The sequence below is a fragment of the Cricetulus griseus genome, chromosome 9, assembly GCF_003668045.3.
Source record: "Cricetulus griseus strain 17A/GY chromosome 9, alternate assembly CriGri-PICRH-1.0, whole genome shotgun sequence".
Lineage (NCBI taxonomy): Eukaryota > Metazoa > Chordata > Mammalia > Rodentia > Cricetidae > Cricetulus > Cricetulus griseus.
Genome location: NC_048602.1, coordinates 25628071 through 25652192, shown reverse-complemented (window position 1 = coordinate 25652192; position 24122 = coordinate 25628071). Strand labels below are relative to the sequence as shown.

Below are 24122 nucleotides of genomic sequence, written 5' to 3'. Positions count from 1 at the left end.
TCAGAACTTATTGCTACCATAGGAATGGACTTTAGGAGCCCATCCCACATGGAGAAATACTCCCTGAGCCTAGACACAAGGGGGTTGGCCTAGGCCCTATCTCAAAGAACCCCTATGGAAGGCCTCACCCTCCCTGGGGAGCAGAAAGGGTTTGGGATAGGTAGGGTGTTAGTTGGTGGGGGGGGAGGGGAAGGGAGAGGGAGAGGGACCTGGGATTGACATGTAAAATAATTTTCTAATAAAAAAAGGAAAAAAAATAAAGATAAGTTTTCACTAAGTTGAAAAAAAAAAAAAAAGAATATATAAGCTGTAAAGACTGCTAAGACTGTCAGAAACACTGAGCCACCTGGAAGAAGCAGGAACCTGCTAAGCTACCTGGAGAGGATACTGTTGAGCTGCCCGCAGTCTGTGCAGTGTGCTCCAGGTTCCCAGCTTTTGTGAGCTGTCACTCGTGCTGGGGGAGGTTTAGGTGATACCTTTGAGACACATCTGCCCCTGTAACTAACTCCTCGCCCATATCCCTGTCAGTAACCCAAATAAAACTCATTAGTTCACCAAATTTGACTTTGGTTGCATCCTTCTGTGGTCTATCATTGGCTCGGTATCTGAGGCGAATGACCTTTGTTCCATGTTTTCCCAGGAATAATGCCGCATAACAATACGCCATAGTGCCTGGTGGTGGTGGCGCACACATTTAGTCCAAGTACTCGGGAGGCAGAGGCAGGCAGATCTCTGAGTTCAAGGCCAGCCTGGTCTACAGAGCGAGTCCCACAACAGGCTCCAAAGCTAAAGCTACACAGAGAAACCCTGTCTCGGGTGTTGGGGTGGTGGGGTGAGACATAGCACGTACCTGGACATCTGAGGCAGAGTTTAAAGGAGATGAACTAATTGATTTGGTAGTGGAAATTTCAAGACATCTATGCTAACTAGCTTCCTGTTAACATAATAGCCATCTGAAAGGAGAAAACCTCAATTGAGAAAATGCCTCTCTGTTAGGCTGGTGTGGGGGACCAAAATAGTTCCATTATGAAGTATTTTGAGATCCAGCCTTGGGTTTCACTAAACGGGAGCACTGGAAAGCTCCGGCCTACTACTGTATTGCTAATTCCAGCAAATCTATTGTTTACCATAGCCTCAGTATAGGATGCCTCCTAGTTTGCATCTCTATGCACCTAAGCATCTGAATAGGCCTGCACCTGGGCGGAGGGGCTAGGTGTGTGTGTAACAGGTGAGGACAGGAGTGAGGGACGAGGGACCAGAGAGGAGAGGAGAGAAGGACAGAAATGGTTTCCTCGTGGTCATGGGAGGACGGTTAAGAAACAGCCAAAAAGATGGCAAATAAAGAAACGACTCTAGTTTTACAACGTGGAACTGAGAGCTCTCTAAAGATGACAAGATGACTGTGTTTGGTCTTTATCGCCGCTGGGTTGCTAGAAGTTTCCAGGTCCACACCCCTCCCACCCCCCCACCCCCCCAACCCCCACCCCCGCACTCAGGGCGAGCCTCATGGCTGTCGTGGCTTGGAGCTGAGACATGCTGGGTCACGACAGACTGAAGGGACCAGCTTCCCTTTGGGCAGCTATAACACTGTGCTTCTATGACCTTGTCCTAGACACTAGAAAGTCAGATGCCTGCCTCGTGACAAGGAACCAATCAGAAGTTAGCTGGTGGTGCTATGCTTTACGACCCTGGGTGTGCTTTACGGACAAGCACACAGCAATGGCGTAGAGAGCATAGCAACCACCCTGGGAGGGCCTATGGGCCATAACAACCAGTTGACCAATCAACACAGGGCAAGCCCTCCAAGCCTGGAGGCACAGCAATCGTGAACCTGTGCGTACCCCTAGACACTCCCCTTACGCTGCCCTATAAAATCTCTTGGGAGACCCTAGGAGCCGTCTTTTGCTAGCCATCCACCATGGCGGGTGGGTGAAAGACCCGAGCTAACTTGGGGTTAGCTCGTTAAATTACAATAAAGCCTCGTGCAGTTTGCAGCAAGCTCTCGAATCCGCCTGGTGATTGGGGTGACCGAGAACGTGGCCTGGGACCCCGGATACTTGAGTTTTCTGGGGGTCTAACAAGACTGGGCTGTAGATATGCCTGTAGGGCATTTTCTTAGTGATTGATGGGGGAGGGACAAGCCCAGTGTGGGTTTGCTACCCCATGGGCTGTTGGTCCTGGGTTCTATAAGAAAGCAGGCTGAGCAAGCAATGACGTAGTAGCGCAAACCGGAAAGCAACACTCTTCCTTGGCCTCTGCATGACTACCACATGTAACTTCCCGGGGAGTTCTGGCATGCACATACACATACTCAACACACACAGATGGGAAACTCAGTACAGATCAAAGTATGAAGTTCAACTTGGTGAACCTTGAATTTTACTGGGATCACTTACAGGAATATGGCTGAGGAGCTACTTACAGGAGCAGAAATTACTCAAAAGACAGCTATATCACCAAAGCCTATCCCAGCACGGGCGACAGCTCACAAGGCTGGAAGCCTAGCACACAGCACACAGCCTACAAATAGCTCAACAGGTTGAAGAGTGTCCTTTCCAAGTGTCGCGGCTGGTCTAAACGTCTGGTCTCTGTCTTTGCAGCTCAGTTTACCTAAGAGTTTTCTTTGAATCCCAGTTTCTTTATCCTTATCCTCTCAGCTTTTATTATTAATGGGGAGGGTAGAGAATCTGGTCAGTTTCAGGGACTTCCTGGAGCTATTTTGATTTGTTTTGATTTGTTTGATTTGTTTCTGCTTCAGGAGCCTCCCTGCTGGATAGGATGTTTCAATCTCAGAGGAAACCTTTACAGGACATGAGATTCAGGCCGCCTTTGAATTCCTGACCTGACTTCCTTCAGTGATGAACACTGGAAGTGTAATCCAAATTAACCCTTTCCTCCCCAGCTTGTAATAATCATGCTAAGACAACAGCATACTGGATTCTAGTGATGGTATTGTTTATTGCTGGCTGCTTTTAGCTAGCTAAGAACTTGAAATGAAAAACCAAACTAGAAAGATTTTGGGGGGGGGGGGCGGGTTCAAGACAGGGTTTCTCCGTGGCTTTGGAAGCTATCTGGAACTAGCTCTTGTAGACCAGGCTGGTCTCGAACTCACAGAGATCCCGAATTTGAGGCTAGCCTGGTCTACAGATGTACAGTACAGGCTCCATATGTACAGGAAACCCTGTCTCCAAAAAAAAAGAAAGAGAGAGAGAAAAAAGAAAGAAGGAAGGAAAGAAGTACTTGTTCTTGTAAAGGTCACAGGTCTAATTCCTAGCACTCACATGGTGGTTCACAACTATCCAAAACTTGAGTACCAGGGGATCAAATACCTTCTTCTCACCTCTGACAGTCTCTTATGACCCCCTAAGGCACCAGGCACTCAAAGTTACACATAAACTCACATACACATTAAAGTAAATTCATCTTAAAAAAAAAAAAAAACAATTAGGGCCAGGCAGTGGTGGCTCACGCCTTTAATCTCAGCACTCAGGAAGCAGAGGCAGGCGTATCTCTGTGAGTTCAAGGCCAGCCTGTCTACAGAGCTTGTTCCAGGACAGGCTCCAAAGCTACACAGAGAAACCCTGTCTCGAAAAAGAAGAAGAAGAAGAAGAAGAAGAAGAAGAAGAAGAAGAAGAAGAAGAAGAAGAAGAAGAAGAAGAAGAAGAAGAGAGAGAAGAAAAGAAAAGAAAAGAAAAGAAAAGAAAAAGCCAGAGCTCACAGCTTCTTTTATCAGGAAGTGGTCTGTTGTATTGGTCATTAGGCTTTTTGCATTCAAAGGCTAGAGCCCCCAATGCTATAGGGTTGAAGCTTTTATACATTTTTGTCTCCCATGTATGCCTGCCTGCATTTTGATTAGATGTTTTATACTAGGCAGTAATGGCTGGAATGAGAAAAGAGAGCAAAGAGAGGGGCTACAGGAGAAATATGGTTAGTTTGCATGTCCACAAGAGGGCGCTGACCAGCCCACGTGTACATGCATGAACACGAACCAGGCCACAATGCTGTTTTGCAGTTTTCTTCATCTTAGCCTCTGGGAGACTTTTCCTCCCTGTACCGCAGAGGGCAATGTGGAGCCTTAAGACTTAAGGATAAAGGCTCCAGGATAATGGAGATGGCAAGAACATAGCACATACTATGTCTGCTGAGAAAAGACACAGGTGATGAATGGAGCCAGTGTAAGAAAGACGCTACCTGGGCTGCAAACAATAAGGCCCTGTGAGTAGGGATTACCCAGGACCACTGAAGCGCAGATCAAATCAGCACAGTGTGCTGCCCATGATGCTACAAGACTTATTCTTTTATTCTTTTTCTTGTTAGGGTATAACCTCACTCTGGTTCACTGTTCCAGTGCTGTCCCAACAACTCCGAGGTAAAGGCAAAAGGATCAGGTGTTCAAAGTCCATCAGCTATACTGAGAGGTGGAGGCCTACCTGGGGTATTTGAGACACTAACAAAAAAAAAAAAAAAAAAAAAAAAAAAAAAAAACTGGGCACATCAGCCATGGCACAAGCCTTTAATCCCATCTGTGGGGAGGCAAGGGCAGGATCTTTTAAGTCTGAGACCACTCTGTTTACATAGAGTTCCAGGACAGCACAGTGAAAGCCCATCTAAAATAAATACATATAAATTAAAACCATGACTCTCAAGGATATATGTCAAAAATGTTAAGTGCCTCAAGGAAACCAAAAGGATAGCAAAGGTGGTACCAGGAAGATGAAACAGTGAATCTGAAATAATACAAAAGGTGGGATGTAGGCACCCAGAGCTGTTTAGCTACCTTCCAGGTGATGGAGTGGCAGAACCCATTTGCAACCCATCAGTTTCTTGCAAGTCGGTCTCTACTAGAATAGTGTGTGGACTTCTATCACAGGTAAGGAAAAAAAAAACTGCTACATTTAAATAGTCAGGAGTGGGGCTGCAGAGATGGCTCAGACATTAAAGGCTAGGCTCACAACCAAAAATATAGTCAGGTGCCCTAAAATGAGTTTGGTAAATGATAAGAAGAAACTGGAGAGTTCCCAGCCATCTTTCCGTTGTATCGTCAAGTTTTCTATGAATTTTCTCTTAAAATGTCTCCCACAACACCCAACTCTCTCTCTCTCTCTCTCTCTCTCTCTCTCTCTCTCTCTCTCTCTCTCTAGTTCAAATTAGGAACAAGCTTGCTTCACAGGTCAATCCCTTCTCCCTCTCCCTTCCCCCGTCCCCCCAACTCCCTATCTACCCCCCAACCCCATCCTCCCTCCACTCCCCAGGCAGGGTAGGGCCCTGGGGGGGTGCTCCCCAAAGTCCAACACATCATCCTGGGCTGGGCCTAGGCCCTCTCCCATGTGTCCAGGCCGAGAGTGCATCCCTTCACGTGGGATGGGCTCTCAAAGTCCCTTCTTACACCAGGGAAAAATACTAATCCACTACCAGGGACCCCCTAGAGTGCGGAGGCCTCCTCATTGACATCCATGTTCAGGGTTCTGGATCATTCCCGTGCTGGGACCCAACTCTGTCTCTTATGGTTGCCCTTTCTCTCAGTCTTTGAAACCTATCAGTTACTGAATCTCTAATTTCCACCTTTCCTCCCTGCTTACCTTTGTATTCGGGTCGGTCGCTAGAATCTCCATGTTTCTCACCTTCCCTAACCCCAACCCCTTTCTGTTTCTCTTTTCCCGCTAAATTTTCTGACATGCCTCACTCAGGTCCTAAATCTCTGGCTCTAATGAATGGAACCCCCCCCCCTTTCATTCAGACCTGTACCCCTGTGTGTGTGTTCACTTATAGTCACAGCCTCTCCTCGCATCCAGACTCCGCCCTCGCAGTCTTGCTCCCGACAACTGTGTGCGGGCATCTCTGCCTCCCTAATTGGTGCCTTCATAACTGTCTCTTTGGGTATTTGGTGTCCCCGTCCCGGTCCCCATGCCCTCACCACAGAACCGGACAGCCTTTCCTAAACCAGGTACCCCGGGCGTTACCCGGGAAACCACCATGTTTGGTCCCCCACCCCTCGGTTGCCATGGAGCCCGGCTCAGTCCCACCCACCGAGCAGAAACACTAAAGGGGTCCGGTGGTGATGCGCTCGCACACCCGACTACGACTCTCGGCAAGCATCTAGCTTGAACGCTCTCCTCCGCGGTTCAGGAGGTAGCCAAGGGGGCGCCCCTCCCGAACCGGGGTTGCCATGGAGACGAGGAGGCTGACGGCGTCCTAGTGAGAGCGGTGATTGGTGCAGGACCCTGCAAATCCCTGGAAGGACCGCAGGGAATTGACAAAAATGTGGTGGGGGGCATGCGCGGTCTGGAAGGCGGTGCTGCCATCCGTCGCCCCCCGAGAGGATTGCGCACGTCGACGGGGTCCCCGACGCCTGGATTCGAGACGGGGACAGTGGGAAGAGACGGCCAGGAGTGCGACCTGATCGTTGCGACCAGCGCAATCCCCCTGGGGAGACGGGAAAGAAGGGTAGAAACGGAGACGGGGTGGGGGAAGGGCAGGAGGGCTTGGAGCTGCGCGCGGAGTAGTCTGGGAGATGTAGTCAGACCTGGAGGGAGCCAATGGGAGTGCGCATGCTCAGGAGCACTAAAGGGCGGGGAGGGGACGGAGGGGGGGGGTGTCCCTCCACCGGGAAACCTGGAGGGATGGGGCCTGCGGAGGGGAGAGGATTCTGGGATCCGGTTGCCCAGCTAGACCTTGAGCCCCCGCAGGGGTCCGGGCACTCCCTGCAGTGGGCCCTGTGTGTCAGGCGAGCTTGCCAATCGCCACCCTTGCCCACGGCGACCGGTCACTTAGGCTTGGGACAGCGGTGGTGCTCGCATAGACCTCCGGGAAATGTATTCCGGGAACCTCCTGTACTTGCTCAGTGGCTGTCCCAAGTTGCTCCCAGGGTTTCCGAGTTGTCTTGGCACCCTGAGGCGCAGAGGTGTGACCCTCAGAAATCAAACTACCTCCAAGTCGATGTCGCCCCAACAATAAATTCATTATTTATGAATAAACAAAACTGCAAGAGAGCCCCAGTTGCAGAAAGTCTGTAGGGAGGGGAAGTCATCCCTGTTTTCAGGTGAGGAAAACTGCAGTTCACGGAGGCATAGCGCACTCAGCATCTCGAACCTTCCTGGCTGACTTGCTCTAGTGACTTGGGGGCCTTTGAGGATCCTCAGGAGTCCCCTTGTCACCTCCGAACCCCAAGGAAATCAGAGAGAAATGGATCCTTGCTAAATGTGCTGAGTTTAGTTTCCGGTGTTGCAGAGTAGTGGTGGCAAGCTGTTGTCTGAGAGAAGTTGAGACGCGGGATCAGGTAGGTAGCTGTCCCTTTGAGACCACACTGGGAGAGGAATGCTGGGACCTGAGAGACTGGATAGAAAACATTAATAGACCTGTATTGGGGGTAGGGGGAGGAGGCAGCCGTGGTACTGATGCCCGGATGTAAGTAAAGACGCAGCTACTGGGATGAGGCTGCTGCTATAGAAAAGAATAGAATTGCCCGGCGTTGGTGGCGCACGCCTTTAATCCCAGCACTCGGGAGGCAGAGGCAGGCGGATCTCTGTGAGTTCGAGGCCAGCCTGGTCTCCAGAGCGAGTGCCAGGATAGGCTCCAAAGCTACGCAGAGACACCCTGCAAACAAAAAAACAAAACAAAACAAAAAGAATAGGATTTAGGGAAGAGAAATAAAAAGAATAGAATTGGGGGGGGGGTGAAAAAAAGTAGGGTTTCGGGAACATCCTAAACAGCAGCCTGTACTTAGAACACACGTTGCTGTGCCTGTTCCCTCACGTGTCCTCTGCGTGGAGAAGGTCTCAGGATCAAACAACACAGCATACCGTGGGCACTCAGTAAACACTGCCACCATCTGTCCTTATTCCAGCTGCCTCATTGTATCCCTTCCCTAGGGACAGACACCGGCCTCAGAGACCTGATCTGCTACTCCTGATGAGACCCACTGTGCTGGGCTCCCCAGGCCGTGCACCCCCAGAAAATGAGCCCGTCGTGGTAAAGCTGGAGGACTCTGAGGAGGAGGGAGAAGGCACTCTGTGGGACCCAGGCCCTGAGGCTGCCCGTCTACGCTTCCGCTGCTTCCGATACCAAGAGGCAGTTGATCCCCAGGAAGCCCTGGCCCAGCTCCGAGAGCTGTGTCACCAGTGGCTACGCCCAGAGGTACACTCCAAGGAACAGATACTGGAACTCTTGGTGTTGGAACAGTTTCTAGGTGCACTGCCTCCCAAAATCCAGGCCCGCGTGCAAGGGCAGTGGCCAGGCAGCCCTGAAGAGGCCGCTGCCTTGGTTGACAGGCTTCGGTGGGATCTGGATGGACCTCGAAAATGGGTGAGTCTATAGCTAAGTGGAAAGTCAGGGCTGAAGTATTGGTCAAGCTTGGCCTCACTCTGGAGTTCTACGCCCAGCCAGACGTAGAATTTACTTCTTGGTCATATAGAAGGGTCCACCAAACGACGGCGATCCTTGTGTGGCTGCTCAGGACGGGACCCCATCCCTGCATTTTACCTGTATCCCCCGGGGTGGATGAGACACAAAGGGTACCAGGCAGCCCTGCGCCAGCAAACAGTCCTTTTGCTTTCTGCTCAGGGTCAAGGGAAGGAAAGGGGGAGGTTAGGACTTTGGAGGCCCAGGAAGTCTTGCAGTGGAGTGGGTGCCCATGGACTATGGGGTTGTACCCAGCCCCCTCTCTCTTATTGTTCGGTGCATCTTCCTAGGTCACAGTCCAGGTACAGGGAAAGGAGGTCCTATCAGAAAAGATGGAACCCTCCGGCTTCCAGCCTATACCTCACATCAAGCTTCAGACTCCAGAGCCCAGGGCGGAAACTCCTCCCGGGGCTATGCCAGAATTGCCGATGGACCTTCAAATGAAAGAGGAGACAGAGGTGGTGGAGAATCCAGGTGAGAGCAGGTGGAGTGGGCAGGGCCTACAGCCTGGCTGGACAAAGCAGTCTCCACTCCAAAGAGCCAGGCCCTGCTACGTGCAATAGCTCCCGTGTGTCTCTGGGGACTTACTCCTGCCTCCAGCCCAGCCAGCGCAGACACTATCTCTGACCACCACAGCCCCATTGCCATAGCTTTCCCCAAGCATCATGGGACAGGCCGCCTCGGGACCCACAGAGATGCAGAGGCACAAGCCAGTGCTTGTCTCATCTTTGCCTTCCAGAAAGCCCTACTTGACCCCATTCCCAACTGGGCCCTCGGCTGCCCTGCCTTGTCCTGCCCAGCCTTGAGTCCATGTCCCCGTCTTCCTCGTGACTGGGACCCAGCACCTAGCACTGCTGGGAATGGTGGGAAGTTTCTTGACCCTACTCTTTCTCCCCAGAGCTCCTGGAATCTGGACCTCTTCACCCTGCCCAAGAGGCTGCGGCTGCTCTCCTCCCTAAGGAGGCCCAGGTAAGCCCTACACAGAATGGGAGCCACCCTTTGCCCTAAAAGCCCAGGCAGGCACAGTCCAACAGTGACCACTGTGGTTTCAGGGCCATGCGACAGCACTGGACCAGACCTCTCCTCACAGCGACACTGAGCCCGATGTGCCCCCATGGAGTGAGGACCCCGTGGCCCTGTGGCATGAGGAAGTAGGGGGCATCTTCTCACCAGGTTAGTGAGATAGACGCGGTAGGACTGAGCCCCCCTCATGATCCCCTACACCCACGAATCCTTCTGTGCCTACTCAGGACAGCCCTATCCCTGCAGTACCTGCTTTAGCGTTCTCTGTCCCTGACCCATGACTCCTCCCAACTCTGCCCTGTATCGGAATACCTTGCTGGAGACAGACCTTGTGTCCCCCCAGACCACATCCTGAACATTCTGCACAGGCCCCCAGACTCTGATGCGCGTCTGGCAGGCCAGACACCAGAGCTGGGAAGTTTGGGAACTGTGGAGGAGAGTTTAGCAGTAGACAAGGCAAGAGCAGCTCTGCCACAGTATAGCCAACTGCTGAGGTTGGACCAGGACCCTGCCCAGGCTCCTCTTTCCTGGTGTATGTCCCTCTGTGAGTGCACCATCCTCCAAATTCTGGTATGGGAGATAAAGTTATGAGAGGTTACAGATCTGAAACACAGCTGTCTTGACCTTGGTAGATAATTTATTTCTTCTTCATCCTGGGGGTGGAGCTCAGGGACTGGGCATGGTAGACCAGCAACCTGTCACAGAGCTATACCCCGGGCTTCTCACTGATGCATTATGGACCAGAACTCTACTACTGAACCTTGCCTTAGCCCCCCGGCCCCAGGTAGGAGTTTTACCACTGAGCTGTACCCCCAGTGCCAGAACTGTTCTGTTGGACTCATTTTCAGGCTTCTTTTGTTTTTGTTTCGTTTTGTTTTCATTTCTGCTGCTGATGAGTCCTCGCTATCTGAAATTCACGTATCTCACTAGTAGGAAATTGCTCCGAAATGTGTTCTTTGGAGAATGATGTATTGATGGTGTAAACGAAGGCTCTTGGCCTCTGGGATGGTCCTTCAATGTTACCACTCCAGTTTTCCACCCCCTGTATTTCCACCCCCTTGTATTTGAAGGTGTGTGTGTGTGTGTGTGTGTGTGAGATAGCACACATGTAGTGTTCAGACACCAACTTGCAGGAGCCCGTTTTCTCTGTGTGTCCTGAGGATCCTGGGGATCAAACTCAGGTCCTCCAGGCAGCACACTGAGCCTCAGTATTCACCTGGCCTGACCAGCCCTGCTTGCGTCCCACAGGGACCACTTTGTCTTGCTTGAACCCGCTCCGCTCCTCTCGTCATTCACAGCCCCAGTCTCTCAGCTCTCCTGCAGACACTCGCACCGCTGCTTCCAGCCCCTTGGCGGCTTCCTCCTTGGGCCGCTCTTGCCTCAGACAACCATGCTTTTTTTTTTTTTTTCTTTCAAGTACCAATTCATCTTCATCTCCATGACTCCTGCCATGTCCCTTGGCTGCTTGCCTCGTCCTCCAGCTGTGCCTTGTGTGTGTGTGGGGGGGGGGGCAGAGTTATCCTGAGAGGGTTGTGTTTTGTTTTGAGACAGGGTCTGCCATATCCCAGGCTGGCCTGGAACTCGATATATAGCTGAGATGGACTTTGAACAACTGATACTACTGCCTCTGCTTCCCAAATGCTGGGATTATAGGTGTCAGATACCTCTCCTGGTTTAGGCAGTGTGGTGGATAAAACCAAGGGTTTCATGCATGCCACAAGAACTTTGGCAGCTGAGACACATCCCAGCCCTGTTGGTGATTTGGTGGTGGTGGTGGTGGTGGTGTGTGTGTGTGTGTGTGTGTGCTCATGCACACGCATGCATGTTTGGATTGAACCCTGGGCTTTTGCACACACTAAACATGCAATCTACTAATGAGCTATACTCCTAGAGATCTTTTTAGTGCTTCATTTTGACACTATTTTAAATGTTACCACCATACCAGGGACAGCATTAACAGGCTGGTGGCAGGCAGATACATATGAATTCACTAAAGACAGGAGGCAGAAGTAGTTTGCTACATGGTGATTCCTCAGCAGACAAGACAGTAAAGAGAACCTGACTCCTCCAAGCTATTCAACGAGGCTACCTTGAGTAGCGATGAGTCTCCATGCGAACAGTCATTTGGGGTGTATACTGGTTCGCAACAGTCTAGCCTTGAGACAATACTGGTTTGTCGTACCCTGAGTCAGAAATGCCTCAACAGAACCACCCATCCCAAACAGGCATCTGCAATTTTTAAAAAAGATTTATTTATTATGTGTTCTGCCTGCAGGCCAGAAAAGCACACCAGATCTGATTATAGATGGTTGTGAGCCACCATGTGGTTGCTGGGAATCGAACTCAGGGCCTCTGGAAGAGCAGTCAGTGCTCTTAACCTCTGAGACATCTGTCCAGCCCGGCATCCGCAATTTGCAGCTAGGGCAGTTAATAGTCCTGCTCAGATGTGGCAGCTTCCTTGCCCTGAACCCACCCTGCCATGAAGCAAACGCAGACTTGTTTCACGAGGTTAGAGCAGCTCAGAACCGCATCCATAGTCAATACATTCAGATAATGAAAACTCCAGAAGGTGCGCAAAGAGTACATCTGTGTCCAACAGCCAACATGGCATGTTCTCTGTGCCTTCCAGAAAGAACCTGTGTGCAAAGCAGACACAATAGAACCACGCACTACATAACATCCTGTTGGTCAACCCAGATCACAAATAACAATTATCTTACCGTCGTATTGCCAAAGCTGGATATGGTTTTTACACACCTAGCATTGGGGAGGAGGTAGGCAGAAACTGGAGGATTGCCATGTCTTTGAGGCCAGCTTGGACCACAATGTGAGATCCTGTCTTAAAAAGTTGGGGATGGGGCCGGGCATTGGTGGCGCATGCCTTTAATCCCAGCACTCGGGAGACAGAGGCAAGCGGATCTCTGTGAGTTTGAGGCCAGCCTGGTCTCCAGAGCGGGTGCCAGGATAGGCTCCAAAGCTACACAGAGAAACCCTGTCTCAAAAAACCAAAAAAGAAAAAAAAAAAAACGTTGGGGTTGGCTGGGTGGTGGTTCATGCATGCCTTTAATCCTAGCACTCAGGAGGCAGAGACAGGACAATCTCTGTGAGTTGAAGGCCAGCCTGGTCTACAGAGCCAGTTCAAGGACAGCCAGAACTGCTATTACACAGAGGAACAGAGAGAGAGAAAGAGAGAGAGAGAGAGAGAGAGAGAGAGAGAGAGAGAGAGAGAGAGAGAGAGAACTGGGCGTTGGGCTGAGGCTGGTAAGGTAGTTTAAGCAGCAGCAGAAAGAGTAGTTGCTAAATTGCTAAACCTGGCAGCCTGAACTCAATCTCTGGGACCCACATGGTGGAGAGGGAGAATCATTCCCACGGATTTTCTTCTGACCTCCACATATGCATGATAGCCTGCACATGGCCCTATAGACACACACACCACAAAAAAGAAACAAAAAACAAAACACAAAAAACATTTTTTTAATAGAAAAGCCAAAAACCATTTGATAACACTGTGCTCAAAAGTTTCCCCTTTAGTTTAAGTCACACATACCCACACAGCCAGGTGTTCAGCAGCCTTTTATAAGACAAGTAGAATCAGTCTAGGATACAGAGTGAAACACTGTTTCAAAAGCACAAAGCAAACACCAGGAGTGCTAGCACCTGCCCTTAATCTCAGCACCCTGGAGGCAAAGGCAAGCAGATTTCTGTGAATTTAAAGCCAGCTTGGTCTACATATCAAGTTTCAGACCAGCCAGAGCTACATAGAGAGGACCATTTATTTTTCTTTAAAAAGAAAAAAAAAAGCAGAAAGGTAAAAAAGGTTTTTTTTGGGGGGGGCGAACGGGGCTGGAGAGATGGCTCAGTGGTTAAAAGCACAGGTTGCTCTTCCAGAGGACTTGGGTTTGATCCCCAGAATCCACATGGTGGCTCCAAATTGTCCCAGAGTATCCAGCTGGCCATTGTAGGCACTGCACACACATGGTATACAGACATACAGGCAAAACACCCATACACATATAAAATAAAAATTTAAAGATGAAAGGACTTTTTGTTGTGGTGATGGTAGTTTTGGATTTTTTGTATTTGTGGGTTTTTTTGGTTTGGTTTGGTTGTTGTTGTTGTTTGGGGCTGGTTTTCTCTGTGTAACCAGGGAGTCTTGATCCCACTATACATCCAAGGCTGGTGTCAAACTTGTGTCAGTTTTCCTGCCGCAGACACCAAGAGTGCTGGACTATAGGCGTGCGCCACCATGCACTGCAATTAAAGTTTTAAAAAGAAGAAAATGTATAAGGGACTGGAGAGACTGCTCAGCAGATAAGACAGCGGCGTCTCCTTTTGCAGAAGATCCAGATTGGGTTCCTAGCACCTAGGTCAGGCAAACTCACAACCCCCTGTTAACTCCAGCTCCAATGACCTCTGAGGTCACAACACTCGCCTGCACACAGACATACACACTTATACATTATTTTAAAATACTGGGACATAGCTGGCCAGTTGCGGCACATGCCCTTAATCCCAGCATTCAGAAGGCAGAGGCAGGCAGGCAGATCTCACTGAGTTCAAAGCCAGCCTGGTCTACAAAGTGAGTTCCGGGACAGCTAGGGCTATACAGACCCTGACTCAAATAAAAATGTTTTCGGCTGGGTGTTGGTGGCGCACGCCTTTAATCCCAGCCCTTGGGAGGCAGAGGCAAGCAGATCTCTGTGAGTTCGAGGACAGCCTGGTCTCCAGAGCGAGTGCCAGGATAGGCTCCAAAGCTACACAGAGAAACCCTGTCTCGAAAAACAAACAAACAAAAGAAGTGTTTTCAAATGAACAACCCCGGGGCCGGAAGAATGTGCTTCTCACTACCATCATCTGAAACTGCAGTTCTGGGATCTGGCACTCTCTCTGACCTCCTCTGACCCCAGGCACGCATGTGGTGCGCAGACATACATGCAGGCAAATCATCCATACACATAAAACAGGTTTAAAGAAATTTAATGACTAAGCCAGGTATAGTGGCGCACACCTTTAGACCCAGCACTCGGGATCCAGAGGCAGGCAGATCTCTGTGAGTTCGAGGCCAGCCTGGTCTGCATAGTGAGTTCCAAGACAGCCAGGGCTACATCGTAAGTCTCTGTCTCAAAAGAATAGATAGATAGATAGATAGATAGATAGATAGATAGATAGATAGAAAATGAACCAACCTTGCTTGGTGAGATGGTTCACCAGGAACCCACCCCATGGTAAAAGGAAAAGACCAAATTCTGACCTCCATATGCGTTCTATAGCATACGCATACACATACACATACACACACACACACACACACACACACACACACACCAATCAATAGGCTTAAATATGTATTTTAAAAAGCCTTGAGGCTAGAGAGTGAGGTCAGTGGTTAAGAGTGTTTACTGTTTCTCAGACCCACGTGGGGATGTCCTGGAACTCTAGTTCCGGGGGATCTGATGCCCTCTGACCTCCTAGAGCACCTGTATATGCATGATGTACAGAAACCTATGCAGACATGCATACATGCACATGATATTTACAAAGGGGAAAAAAAATCTTCCTTGATGCCCAAATGACTTTAGTCCCCATTTTCACGCCATGTGCTTGGCAGGCAGCAGGGGTGGCCACAGGTCTTCAGACAGCTCTGTAAACTCCTGGCTCACTGTGATCACTCCTTTGTCCACAGTAGTTTGGAGTGATTCCCATTAACTACTGGAAAGCCTTCCCTGTCCATGGGTCATCAGCACCAGGAGGCACGCAACTACCAAAGAGAAATAGCTAAAAGTATAATTCCTGGAACAGTGTGGAACACTGCTGTTTGGATTTGTGTGGGGTTATTTTTGGTTTTTGTTTCCAAGACAGTAGCTCACGTATGCCAGCTGGCCCCGAACCTGATTGCAGTAGATGACAGCCTTGACCTCCTGCCTCCATCTGCCAATTCTGGGATTGGAAGTACTCACCACCACACACTGTGTTGATTAAATTTTCCAACCCAGCCTGTGTTGTGCCAGCAAGGCATACAAACACTTAATATGGAAACAAAGCTCCAGAGGTGGCTCAGCAGTCAAGAGTATACTGGTTTCTCCTCAAGTTCCCAGCACCCACAGGTCCGCTTACAACCATCTGAAACTCGGGTCTCAGGGAATCCAGCCCCTCCCCCACTATGGCCTCCACAGGAAGTGTGGCCACATGGTCTCACATGGTATGCAGACAGTGGTATGCAGACAGACACTCAGCCAAAAACACCTATAGATGAAAAAATAAATGGTAAAAAAAGAAAAAGAATGAGGAAACAGACAGGGGGGGGTTTAAAAATAATTAGTTACTGTTGGTGCCGTAAACCTTTAATCCCAACACTCAGGAGGCAGAGGCAGGTGGATCTCTGTGAGTTCCAGACCAGCCTGGTCTACAAGAGCGAGTTCCAGGACAGGCTCCAAAACGATACATAGAAACCCTGTCTCCGGGAAGAAAAAAAAAATTAGAAATTAGTTACATTCTTTCTTGTACACATCCTCCCACAGTGTGGCTGTCAGTCAGGTCGCTGTGGATGGACTGAAGCTTCTGTAGTGAAATAATTAGCCCTTGGTCTCTGGAGAGTTGTTAGCTTGGCTTTTGATGTTGGTTTCCTTTAGTACATTCTAATTTATCTTACTTCTCTTTGGTGTCTCATGGATTCTCTGTCACCCGTTTTGTCTCCAGCCTCAGTTGCCTTGGTGGACACCTCATCCCTCCCTCGCTTAGCCTCCATACCTGGAAGCTCTCTCTGTAGTCCATTGTGCCTCAGGCTCGCACCATGGTAGGCTCACTCTGTAGCAGGGACGTGCTTCTTTCTACTTAGTTTCCATGTTCATCACATGTAGCCTTGTGTTCATCTCACCCCCCCCAATCCCGAGCCTACATGAAATCCTTTTTACTCTGACAAGCCTGGCTCATCCATCTCAAGTGTGGCAAATCCAAACCCCAGACAAAAGAACTGCATTCCAACCCCCACTGCTTCCTGTGAATGTCATCTGTTATCTTTATTGAATCTACGCTCTTCTCTGCATCTTCCCAGACCCTCACTGCCCACCTAAACTGGGCCCCGCTATCACCCCAGAATCCTTTCACAAAGAGGTGTCATTCCCTCCCACCACCACCCCACTCCCACCAACGACTATTCACACACACATCTCACTCGGGATTCTGCCCACCTCGGGGAAACCTGTTCAGATACATCTCCCGTATGCCACACCCTACAGTTCCAGGCTTGCAGTTCAGTCCCCCAGAGTTCGGTGGGTTAGGGCAGAAGGCCAGAGTCTCATGAAGGAACGGGTCCCCTTGTACAGGGTTTGCGCTGCAGATGGAAAGCATCACGGCGGAGCCAGACACGGTGAGCCCTCGCCTCCATGTCCCCTGGGATCTCGACATGGCCAGCCTCTCCGGACAGATGCAATCCCCTTCCCGGGAAGGCGGCTTCGCCCATGCCCTCCTACTCCCCGGCGACCCGGGAGGTGAACAGGACCCTGCCTGCGAGGATCCGGGCCCCGGGGTGGGGCCGGCCCCGGGGGCCACTCGCTGGCACGCCCCGAAGGCCAGGAGCCGGGGCCGCCCTAGCACCGGGACCGGCTCGGTGCGTGGGGGCCGCTGCGACGTGTGTGGCAAGGTGTTCAGCCAGCGGAGCAACCTGCTGCGCCACCAGAAGATCCACACGGGCGAGCGGCCGTTCGTGTGCGGCGAGTGCGGCCGCGGCTTCAGCCGCAGCTCCCACCTGCTGCGCCACCAGCTCACGCACACCGAGGAACGGCCCTTCGTGTGCCTCGATTGCGGCCAGGGCTTCGTGCGCAGCGCGCGCCTGGAGGAGCACCGGCGGGTGCACACGGGCGAGCAGCCCTTCCGCTGCGCCGAGTGCGGCCAGAGCTTCCGGCAGCGCTCCAACCTGCTGCAGCACCAGCGCATCCACGGGGACCCGCCGGGCCCGGTCCCACCCACCCCGAGCCTCCCGGGAGCCCCCGAGCCCCCGGGTCCCTTCCCGTGCAGCGAGTGCTGCGAGAGCTTCCCGCGGCGCGCCGTGCTGCTGGAGCACCAGGCGGTGCACACCGGCGACAAGTCCTTCGGCTGCGTGGAGTGCGGCGAGCGCTTCGGCCGCCGCTCGGTGCTGCTGCAGCACCGCCGCGTGCACAGCGGCGAGCGGCCCTACGCCTGTGCCGAGTGCGGCCAGGGCTTCCGCCAGCGCTCCAACCTCACCCAGCACCGGCGCATCCACACGGGCGAGCGGCCCTTCGCCTGCGCCCAGTGCGGCAAAGCCTTCCGCCAGCGGCCCACGCTCACGCAGCACCTGCGGGTGCACACGGGCGAGAAGCCCTTCGCCTGCCCCGAGTGCGGCCAGCGCTTCAGCCAGCGGCTCAAGCTCACCCGCCACCAGCGGAGCCACACCGGCGAGAAGCCCTACCCCTGCGCCGACTGCGGCCTCGGCTTCACGCAGGGGGCCCGGCTCGCCGAGCATCAGCGCATCCACACCGGCGAGCGGCCCTTTGCTTGCCCCGATTGCGGCCAGAGCTTCCGGCAGCATGCCAACCTCACCCAGCACCGGCGCATCCACACCGGCGAGCGGCCCTACCCGTGCCCCGAGTGCGGCAAAGCCTTCCGCCAGCGGCCCACGCTCACGCAGCACCTGCGCACCCATCGGCGCGAAAAGCCCTTCGCCTGCCACGACTGCGGTCGCCGCTTCCACCAGAGCACCAAGCTCATTCAGCACCAGCGCGTGCACAGCGCGGAATAATAATAATAAGAAACAGGTCCAAGGTGGCTGGCTGTGGGGCTGGCAGCGCCCAACAGGCCCGCCCAGGGCCTGGTCTTCAGTAGGTGCTCAATAAATAGTAGAGGGTGCCCCTCTGCCTGCGCTGCTCCTCCGCCCACCTGATGGCTGTTTCGGTGCGAGCATGTCCTCTGCACGCACATACAGCCTCCCTCCCGGGAAGGCATGCACCCGCTTCTGAAGTGAGGCTGCCTACCACACCTGGCTCTCTTGTGGGATATGCTCGGTACCATACTTGTCTATGGCTTTTGCCCCAGTGTGGCAAAGCAGCCACACCCACACAAAAAAGAAAGGGTTTTCATTGCATCTGCCCTGGTAATTATTCAGGGTCTCTAGTCCATCCAGAGAGATCAACCAGAGCTGTGGTGGCCCATGTCTTTTTGTTTGTTTGTTTGTTTGTTTGTTTGTTTCTCGAGACAGGGTTTCTCTGTGTAGCTTTTGGAGCCTATCCTGGCACTCGCTCTGGAGACCAGGCTGGCCTCAAACTCACAGAGATCCGCCTGCCTCTGCCTCCTGAGTGCTGGGATTCAAGGTGTGCATCACCAATGCCCAGCTGGCCCATGTCTTTAATCCCAACACGAGAGGCAAAAACAACTGGATCTCTGAGTTCAAGGCCAGACAGCCAGAGAAACTCTGTCTTGAAAAACCAAAGGGGCAGGGATCCACCAATTACATGCGAAAGGGTAGTCCAGCTGGGTGTGGTGGTACACAGTTGTAACCCCAGCACTTGGGAGGCTGACAAAGCAGGACTGCAGAGAGTTTTAGTCTAGTCTGGGCTGCACCATAAGCTGCTATCTCAAAAGCACACATTGAGTGTGACGCCACACAGCTGTAACCCTAGCAGCTGGGAGGCAGAGGCAAGGGCACTGCTGTAAGTTCAACAGGTAACAAGTTCGAGGATGACCAGAATGACATAGTGAAAGCCTGTCCACCCCCACCCCCAAAGCCAAAATACATGTGTGGTGGTGTGATGGCGCAGACTTGTAATCATTCCAGCTACTCAGGAAGTTGAGGTGAACTGCTAGCTAGTTCAAGGCCTGCTTGACCTACAGAGACCTGTCTCAAAAAAAGAAGAAAAAGAAAAGGCTCAGTGGTAAAGCTACTTGTCATAGAGCCTGATGACCTGAGTTTGGTCCCTGGAACCCCCATGTTGGAAGGAGACAACCAACTCCTGAAAGTTGCACTTCTCTGACCTGCACAACCTCTATGTGTGCAAGTGTGTTTTCTGTGTTGTGTGTACATATATACACACACAAGTAAATAAATGAATGGGGGGGAGCCTTTAAGAGGGGGCCACGGCTAGGAATTGCAGGCTGTTGACAGGCTGTTTGCTTAGCACTCACCGGGCCCTGGGATCAATGTCCTGTGCTTTAAAGGATTGTTTTTATGAGTTGGAGAGAAAAACAAATCAGGAGAGTTGTAAACCTTGGGCTGAGAGGAGGGATGGATAGGGAATCGAGAACCATGCAGTTTGAGTCAGGGTCCCAGGCAGGTTCAGCTATTGTCAGAGTTCAGCTGAATGGGAGCAGAGGGCTGGGGTTATCATCACAGAGTGAGACTGTCCAAGTTATCAAGACAAGCACACTTAGGACTTTTGTAGGTATCCAAAGAGAGTGGGGGCCGGGCGTTAGTGGTGCACGCCTTTAATCCCAGCACTTGGGAGGCAGAGGCAGGCGGATCGCTGTGAGTTCCAGGCCAGCCTGGTCTATAAGAGCTAGTTCCAGGACACCCTCCAAAGCCACAGAGAAACCCTGTCTCAAAAAACAACAAAAAAAACAAAACAAAACAAAAAGTTATGCTTTTTTGAGCTAGACCTCAGACAAGTGGGCAGGCTTAGCAGTGAAGATCTGCAAGCAGCTTCCTAGTGCTTTAAAAGAAAAAAAAAAATGTTTTTAAATGTTTGAGACAGGGTTTCTCTGTGTAGCTTTTGAGCCTGTCCTGGAACTTGCTCTGTAGCCTGGGCTGGCCTCGAACTTCCAAAGATCCACCTGCCTCTGCCTCCTGAGTGTTGGGATTAAAGGCATGCGACACCATGCTCGGCCTCAAGCCCTCCATCTTCCTGAGTCAATACTAGCAATTCCCATGACATCGTTTCTCCATGCCCAAACCCATGACATCGTTCCTCCATGCCCAAACCCACTGACCAGTCACTTTCATGCTAACAGCACTCCGCCCCCGGCCTCTGCAACAGTCATAGGCAGGCAAGGCTCCTTCCCACCAGTGGGATGGGTCCTGAGGAATGAATACGGGAGGTGGCCACGAGATACATCCCAGAGTGGGAGGTTTAACCTGGACACTCGGAGATGTCAAGACTTTGTTCCCGTGGGTTTGCAGCTTAACCGGTACTAAGAAGGGATAAGTGGGACCCCTCAAGTTGGGGAACACAGGCTGCAAGCCCAGGACCAGTTGCTCTATCCTGTGGAATTTGTTCCACTCGTTCTAACCACAGGCCCCTTCCACCAGGGCTCTGTTCATAGCTCTCTACAAGGGTCTCCTTCATACTGGGGAGTCTTCCGGAGTGTGTTCAGCAGGAAGTCACCGGAAATACAGCTGGCAACAGTTTACATGATCCTGGACACTTCAGGACGGGGGGGGGGGGGGGGGGGGGGGGGGGGGCCAGGCCACTGCCTCCTTTTCAATAGCCATCTTCCCTTCAATCTCACTGGCTGACTTTGACACAGCTGCCCCCTGCCCTGCCCCAGCCTCCCATGGGTTACTGGGGTACAGGTAGTCAAAGGAGACCCATTTAACACAATTCAGCTTGAGCCCTAAACCCCAGTTGAGGACTTTCTTTCTCTGGGTAGGTGTCAGTCTGGCTCTGGGAGTTCCCAGGACTAACATTTTAAGGTCTGCATGTCCAAGCTGCTTCTGTGGGGATAGCTTTACTTGTTCCTGCCACTCCATCTTGGCACCCAAAACTGGGACCTAGCCTCAGGAAAGTAGACAAGCCAAGCAAGTCAGAAGCTGATCCTATGTGATGGAGTGTGTGTGTTGGGGGGGGGTCCCTGGTCCCTATGACACTCCCTTGTTCCCTCCAACTGTCAGATGTGAAGGGCCACCCTTAGCAGCCTATGGCACACCCCTAATCTATATTATAGAGTTCTCAACTCAGACCCAACTGAGATTTCAGGGTTCCATTGAAGAAAATAGTTTCAGCCCTAGCCAGTATGAAGCAAAGTTGGAGATTTTATTAAAGATATTTTTAATATAAGCTTTAAGCATGAGACAAGTGCTCAAAAAGACTTAACCAAGCGTGGGTTTATGTTTCCCATGGAAGAATGGGTGGATATGGGATCCTCAAGGAAGAGACTCATTGTCTTAGCATTAGCCATATATAATACCTTTTAGGTGGCTCTCAAGTTACATTTCAAAGGGTTGCTAGGAAACGGTTTTCTTTTCCTCTTTTGAAAAGATTGGAGACTGGCTCCAGAGATGCCTGGGATGGAATTGTAATCCCATATGGCAAAACCAGAAGCTACTAGAATTGTGCAGGTTCGGTACACATCCTTTCCCTGTAAACGGAGTCTCTGGTGAGATTCCTGGAACACTGTAGGTTTACAGTTGAGAAGGGAGAAAAGCCTTTAAGCAACTGTTAACTGTCCTGGCAGTCTTGCTTCTCCACGAGAAAGAGGCTTCAACCAAGGATCTATTCCTTTCTCCAGTCCCCATAATTTTCAGTGTTGCTCTCTCCTGCCTCACAGATCATCAAAAATCCTGAACCAAGATAAGCAGACTTTAGAATCTGGGGAATGGTGAAAGGACAAGGGCAGGCGAGTGGTACCACGCTGCCAGCAGAACTGCAGGACTACAAAGAATAGCCACAACTATGGGTCTCTGAGAGGGCCAGGTAGGGAGGGATATACTTGTAATCACAGTACTCTGCAAACTGTTGAGAGGAATATCAGGGAATTGATCAAGAGCAAAGATCAGGGTTCAAGGTCATCCTAAACTACATACTGAGTTGGGGCTACAGAGATGGATCCCGTCTGGAAGAAGCAAGATAAAGCCACAAAAATAGCAGCTATTCAATAATCAGCATAGAGTAGGGTAGCTGAGAAAACAGGGAAGAGTAGTTCTGAAGCGATTTTTTTTTTTTCTGGGTCTCAGAATGGGCTGTGAGTGGAGGAGGTTAGGACAGACGGCGGAAGCCAGGTTGGCACCAAACGTAAGCTGGGCTCCCATCCTTGGCCCCAACTTCTCTCAGCTTTTAAGGATAAAGCCAAGAATGACGCTGAGGGTGGGCAGCTGAGATGACAGGGAGCTGAAAGGGGACTAACCTTAAAACGTAAGGAAGAGCAGGTGGTGGTGGGAGCACGCCTTAAATCCCAGCACTTGGGAGGCAGAGGCAGGGGGATCTCTGTGAGTTGGAGGCCAGCCTGGTTCACAGAGCAAGTTCCAGGACAGCCAGGGCTACAACAGAAAAACCCTGTCTTGAAAAACAAAACAAAAGGTTCAGGAAGATGAGGGGGCTGCCAGCAAGGGAGTACCAAGTCCCAAAGGAGGACCATGGTTCATGGTGAGTGGCACGAGTGAGATATGTCAGATGGCAAAGGACCTTTATAAAGGGGCAGAACGGATGGAGTCCCAACCTGTTTCAGGCACGTTTTTCCAGCGGTGACAAGACAAGCAGCAGAAGCGCCAAACAGCGACTGTGGCTACTTGCTGGTTTCCTAGATGACAGTCAGAAGTCACTGGCCCATCCTGAGCTATTTCCTTCTGTCTCCCGAACACCCTAAGCTGTGACTGGATGTGAGGCGACTCAACCTAGGTCCTTCGAGAGGCACAATGCTACTTCTGCTGGTCTCTAGGCCGCAGCTACAAGCCCTATACCCACAGATGGACAGTAAAATTACATAGTGCTCGGGGTTGGAGAGATGGCTCAGAGGTTAAAAGCACTGGCTGCTCTTCCATAGGTCCTGAGTTCAATTCCGGGCAACCACATGGTGGCTCACAACCATCTGTAATGAGATCTGGTGCCCTCTTCTGGTGTGCAAGCATGAATGCAGACAACTATATTCATAATAAATAAATAAAATCTAAAAAAAAAAAAATAAGAATTGCTTTTAAAACAATTACACAGTGCTCACCCTCGGTTGCACGACAGAAATCTATTTTAAGGAGCAAGGGTCCCGATGTCCTTGAATGTCTGTGCTCAAGAACAGTACGAGTTTTAAACTAGTTTCCATCCATCGGAATCTGGCTTTGCGATGGGATGAAGGGGAGCCCAGACAACGTCCCTCAATAACGCCCAGGCTCTGCCTTTGCTGAGCCCACAGACAGCAAACACCCATTCTAGCCCGCTCCGCCTAAGCGCAAGAGTGGATGGAAACAGCGGGCACCAAACGGCCGCTACGCGACTCGCTCCAAAAAAAAAAAGAAAAAAAAAAACGCCTGCCAGCCCCGCTTCCTGCTCTGCTGGGTGTGCGCAGCCGCCGGGCCGCCGAATAGGCACCTCCACGAACGGAAACAGCCGAGCTCAACCGAAGAAGGCCGAACCCCAACCGAGGAGCAACCGAAGAAGGCCGAAACCCAACCGAGGAGCAACCGAAGAAGGCCGAACCCCAACCGAGGAGCCAACGGAGGGGAGGGAGGGGGCCGCGCAGGCGCAGCCCGCAGCCGGGGGAGGGGGGGACCAGGAAGAACCGAAGCGGGGGGCAGGCAGGCGGCGGAAAGTGCCGAAGCGGCGGGGGGGGGCGCCCGAAGGCCGTTGCGGACCTCCGCACCGAAGCCGCGCCTGCCGCGGGAGCTGAGCCTCCACCGGTAACCCTGCCGCCGCCAGCGCGGCTGCCGCCTCCTCCGCCTCCCACCTCACCGCAGCCTCCTCGCAGAGGGAGGGAGGGAGCAAGCAGGCGGGAGAGCGGAGCGGCGGAGCCGGGAAGGGAAGCGGCCGCAGCGGGGGCCCTCTCGCAAG

General features: G+C 51.7%; 1 protein-coding gene across 1 annotated transcript; it reads left to right on the top strand.

The window, feature by feature from the left end:
* Window positions 1-7817: 7817 nt before the first annotated feature.
* On the top strand, window positions 7818-18297 carry Mzf1 (myeloid zinc finger 1). Its single transcript, XM_027431228.2, has 5 exons — window positions 7818-8301; window positions 8688-8871; window positions 9296-9366; window positions 9450-9570; window positions 16743-18297. The coding sequence occupies exons 1-5, from the start codon at window positions 7909-7911 to the stop codon at window positions 18173-18175; spliced, it is 2202 nt and encodes a 733-aa protein (XP_027287029.1). The 5' UTR covers window positions 7818-7908; the 3' UTR covers window positions 18176-18297.
* Window positions 18298-24122: the final 5825 nt, after the last annotated feature.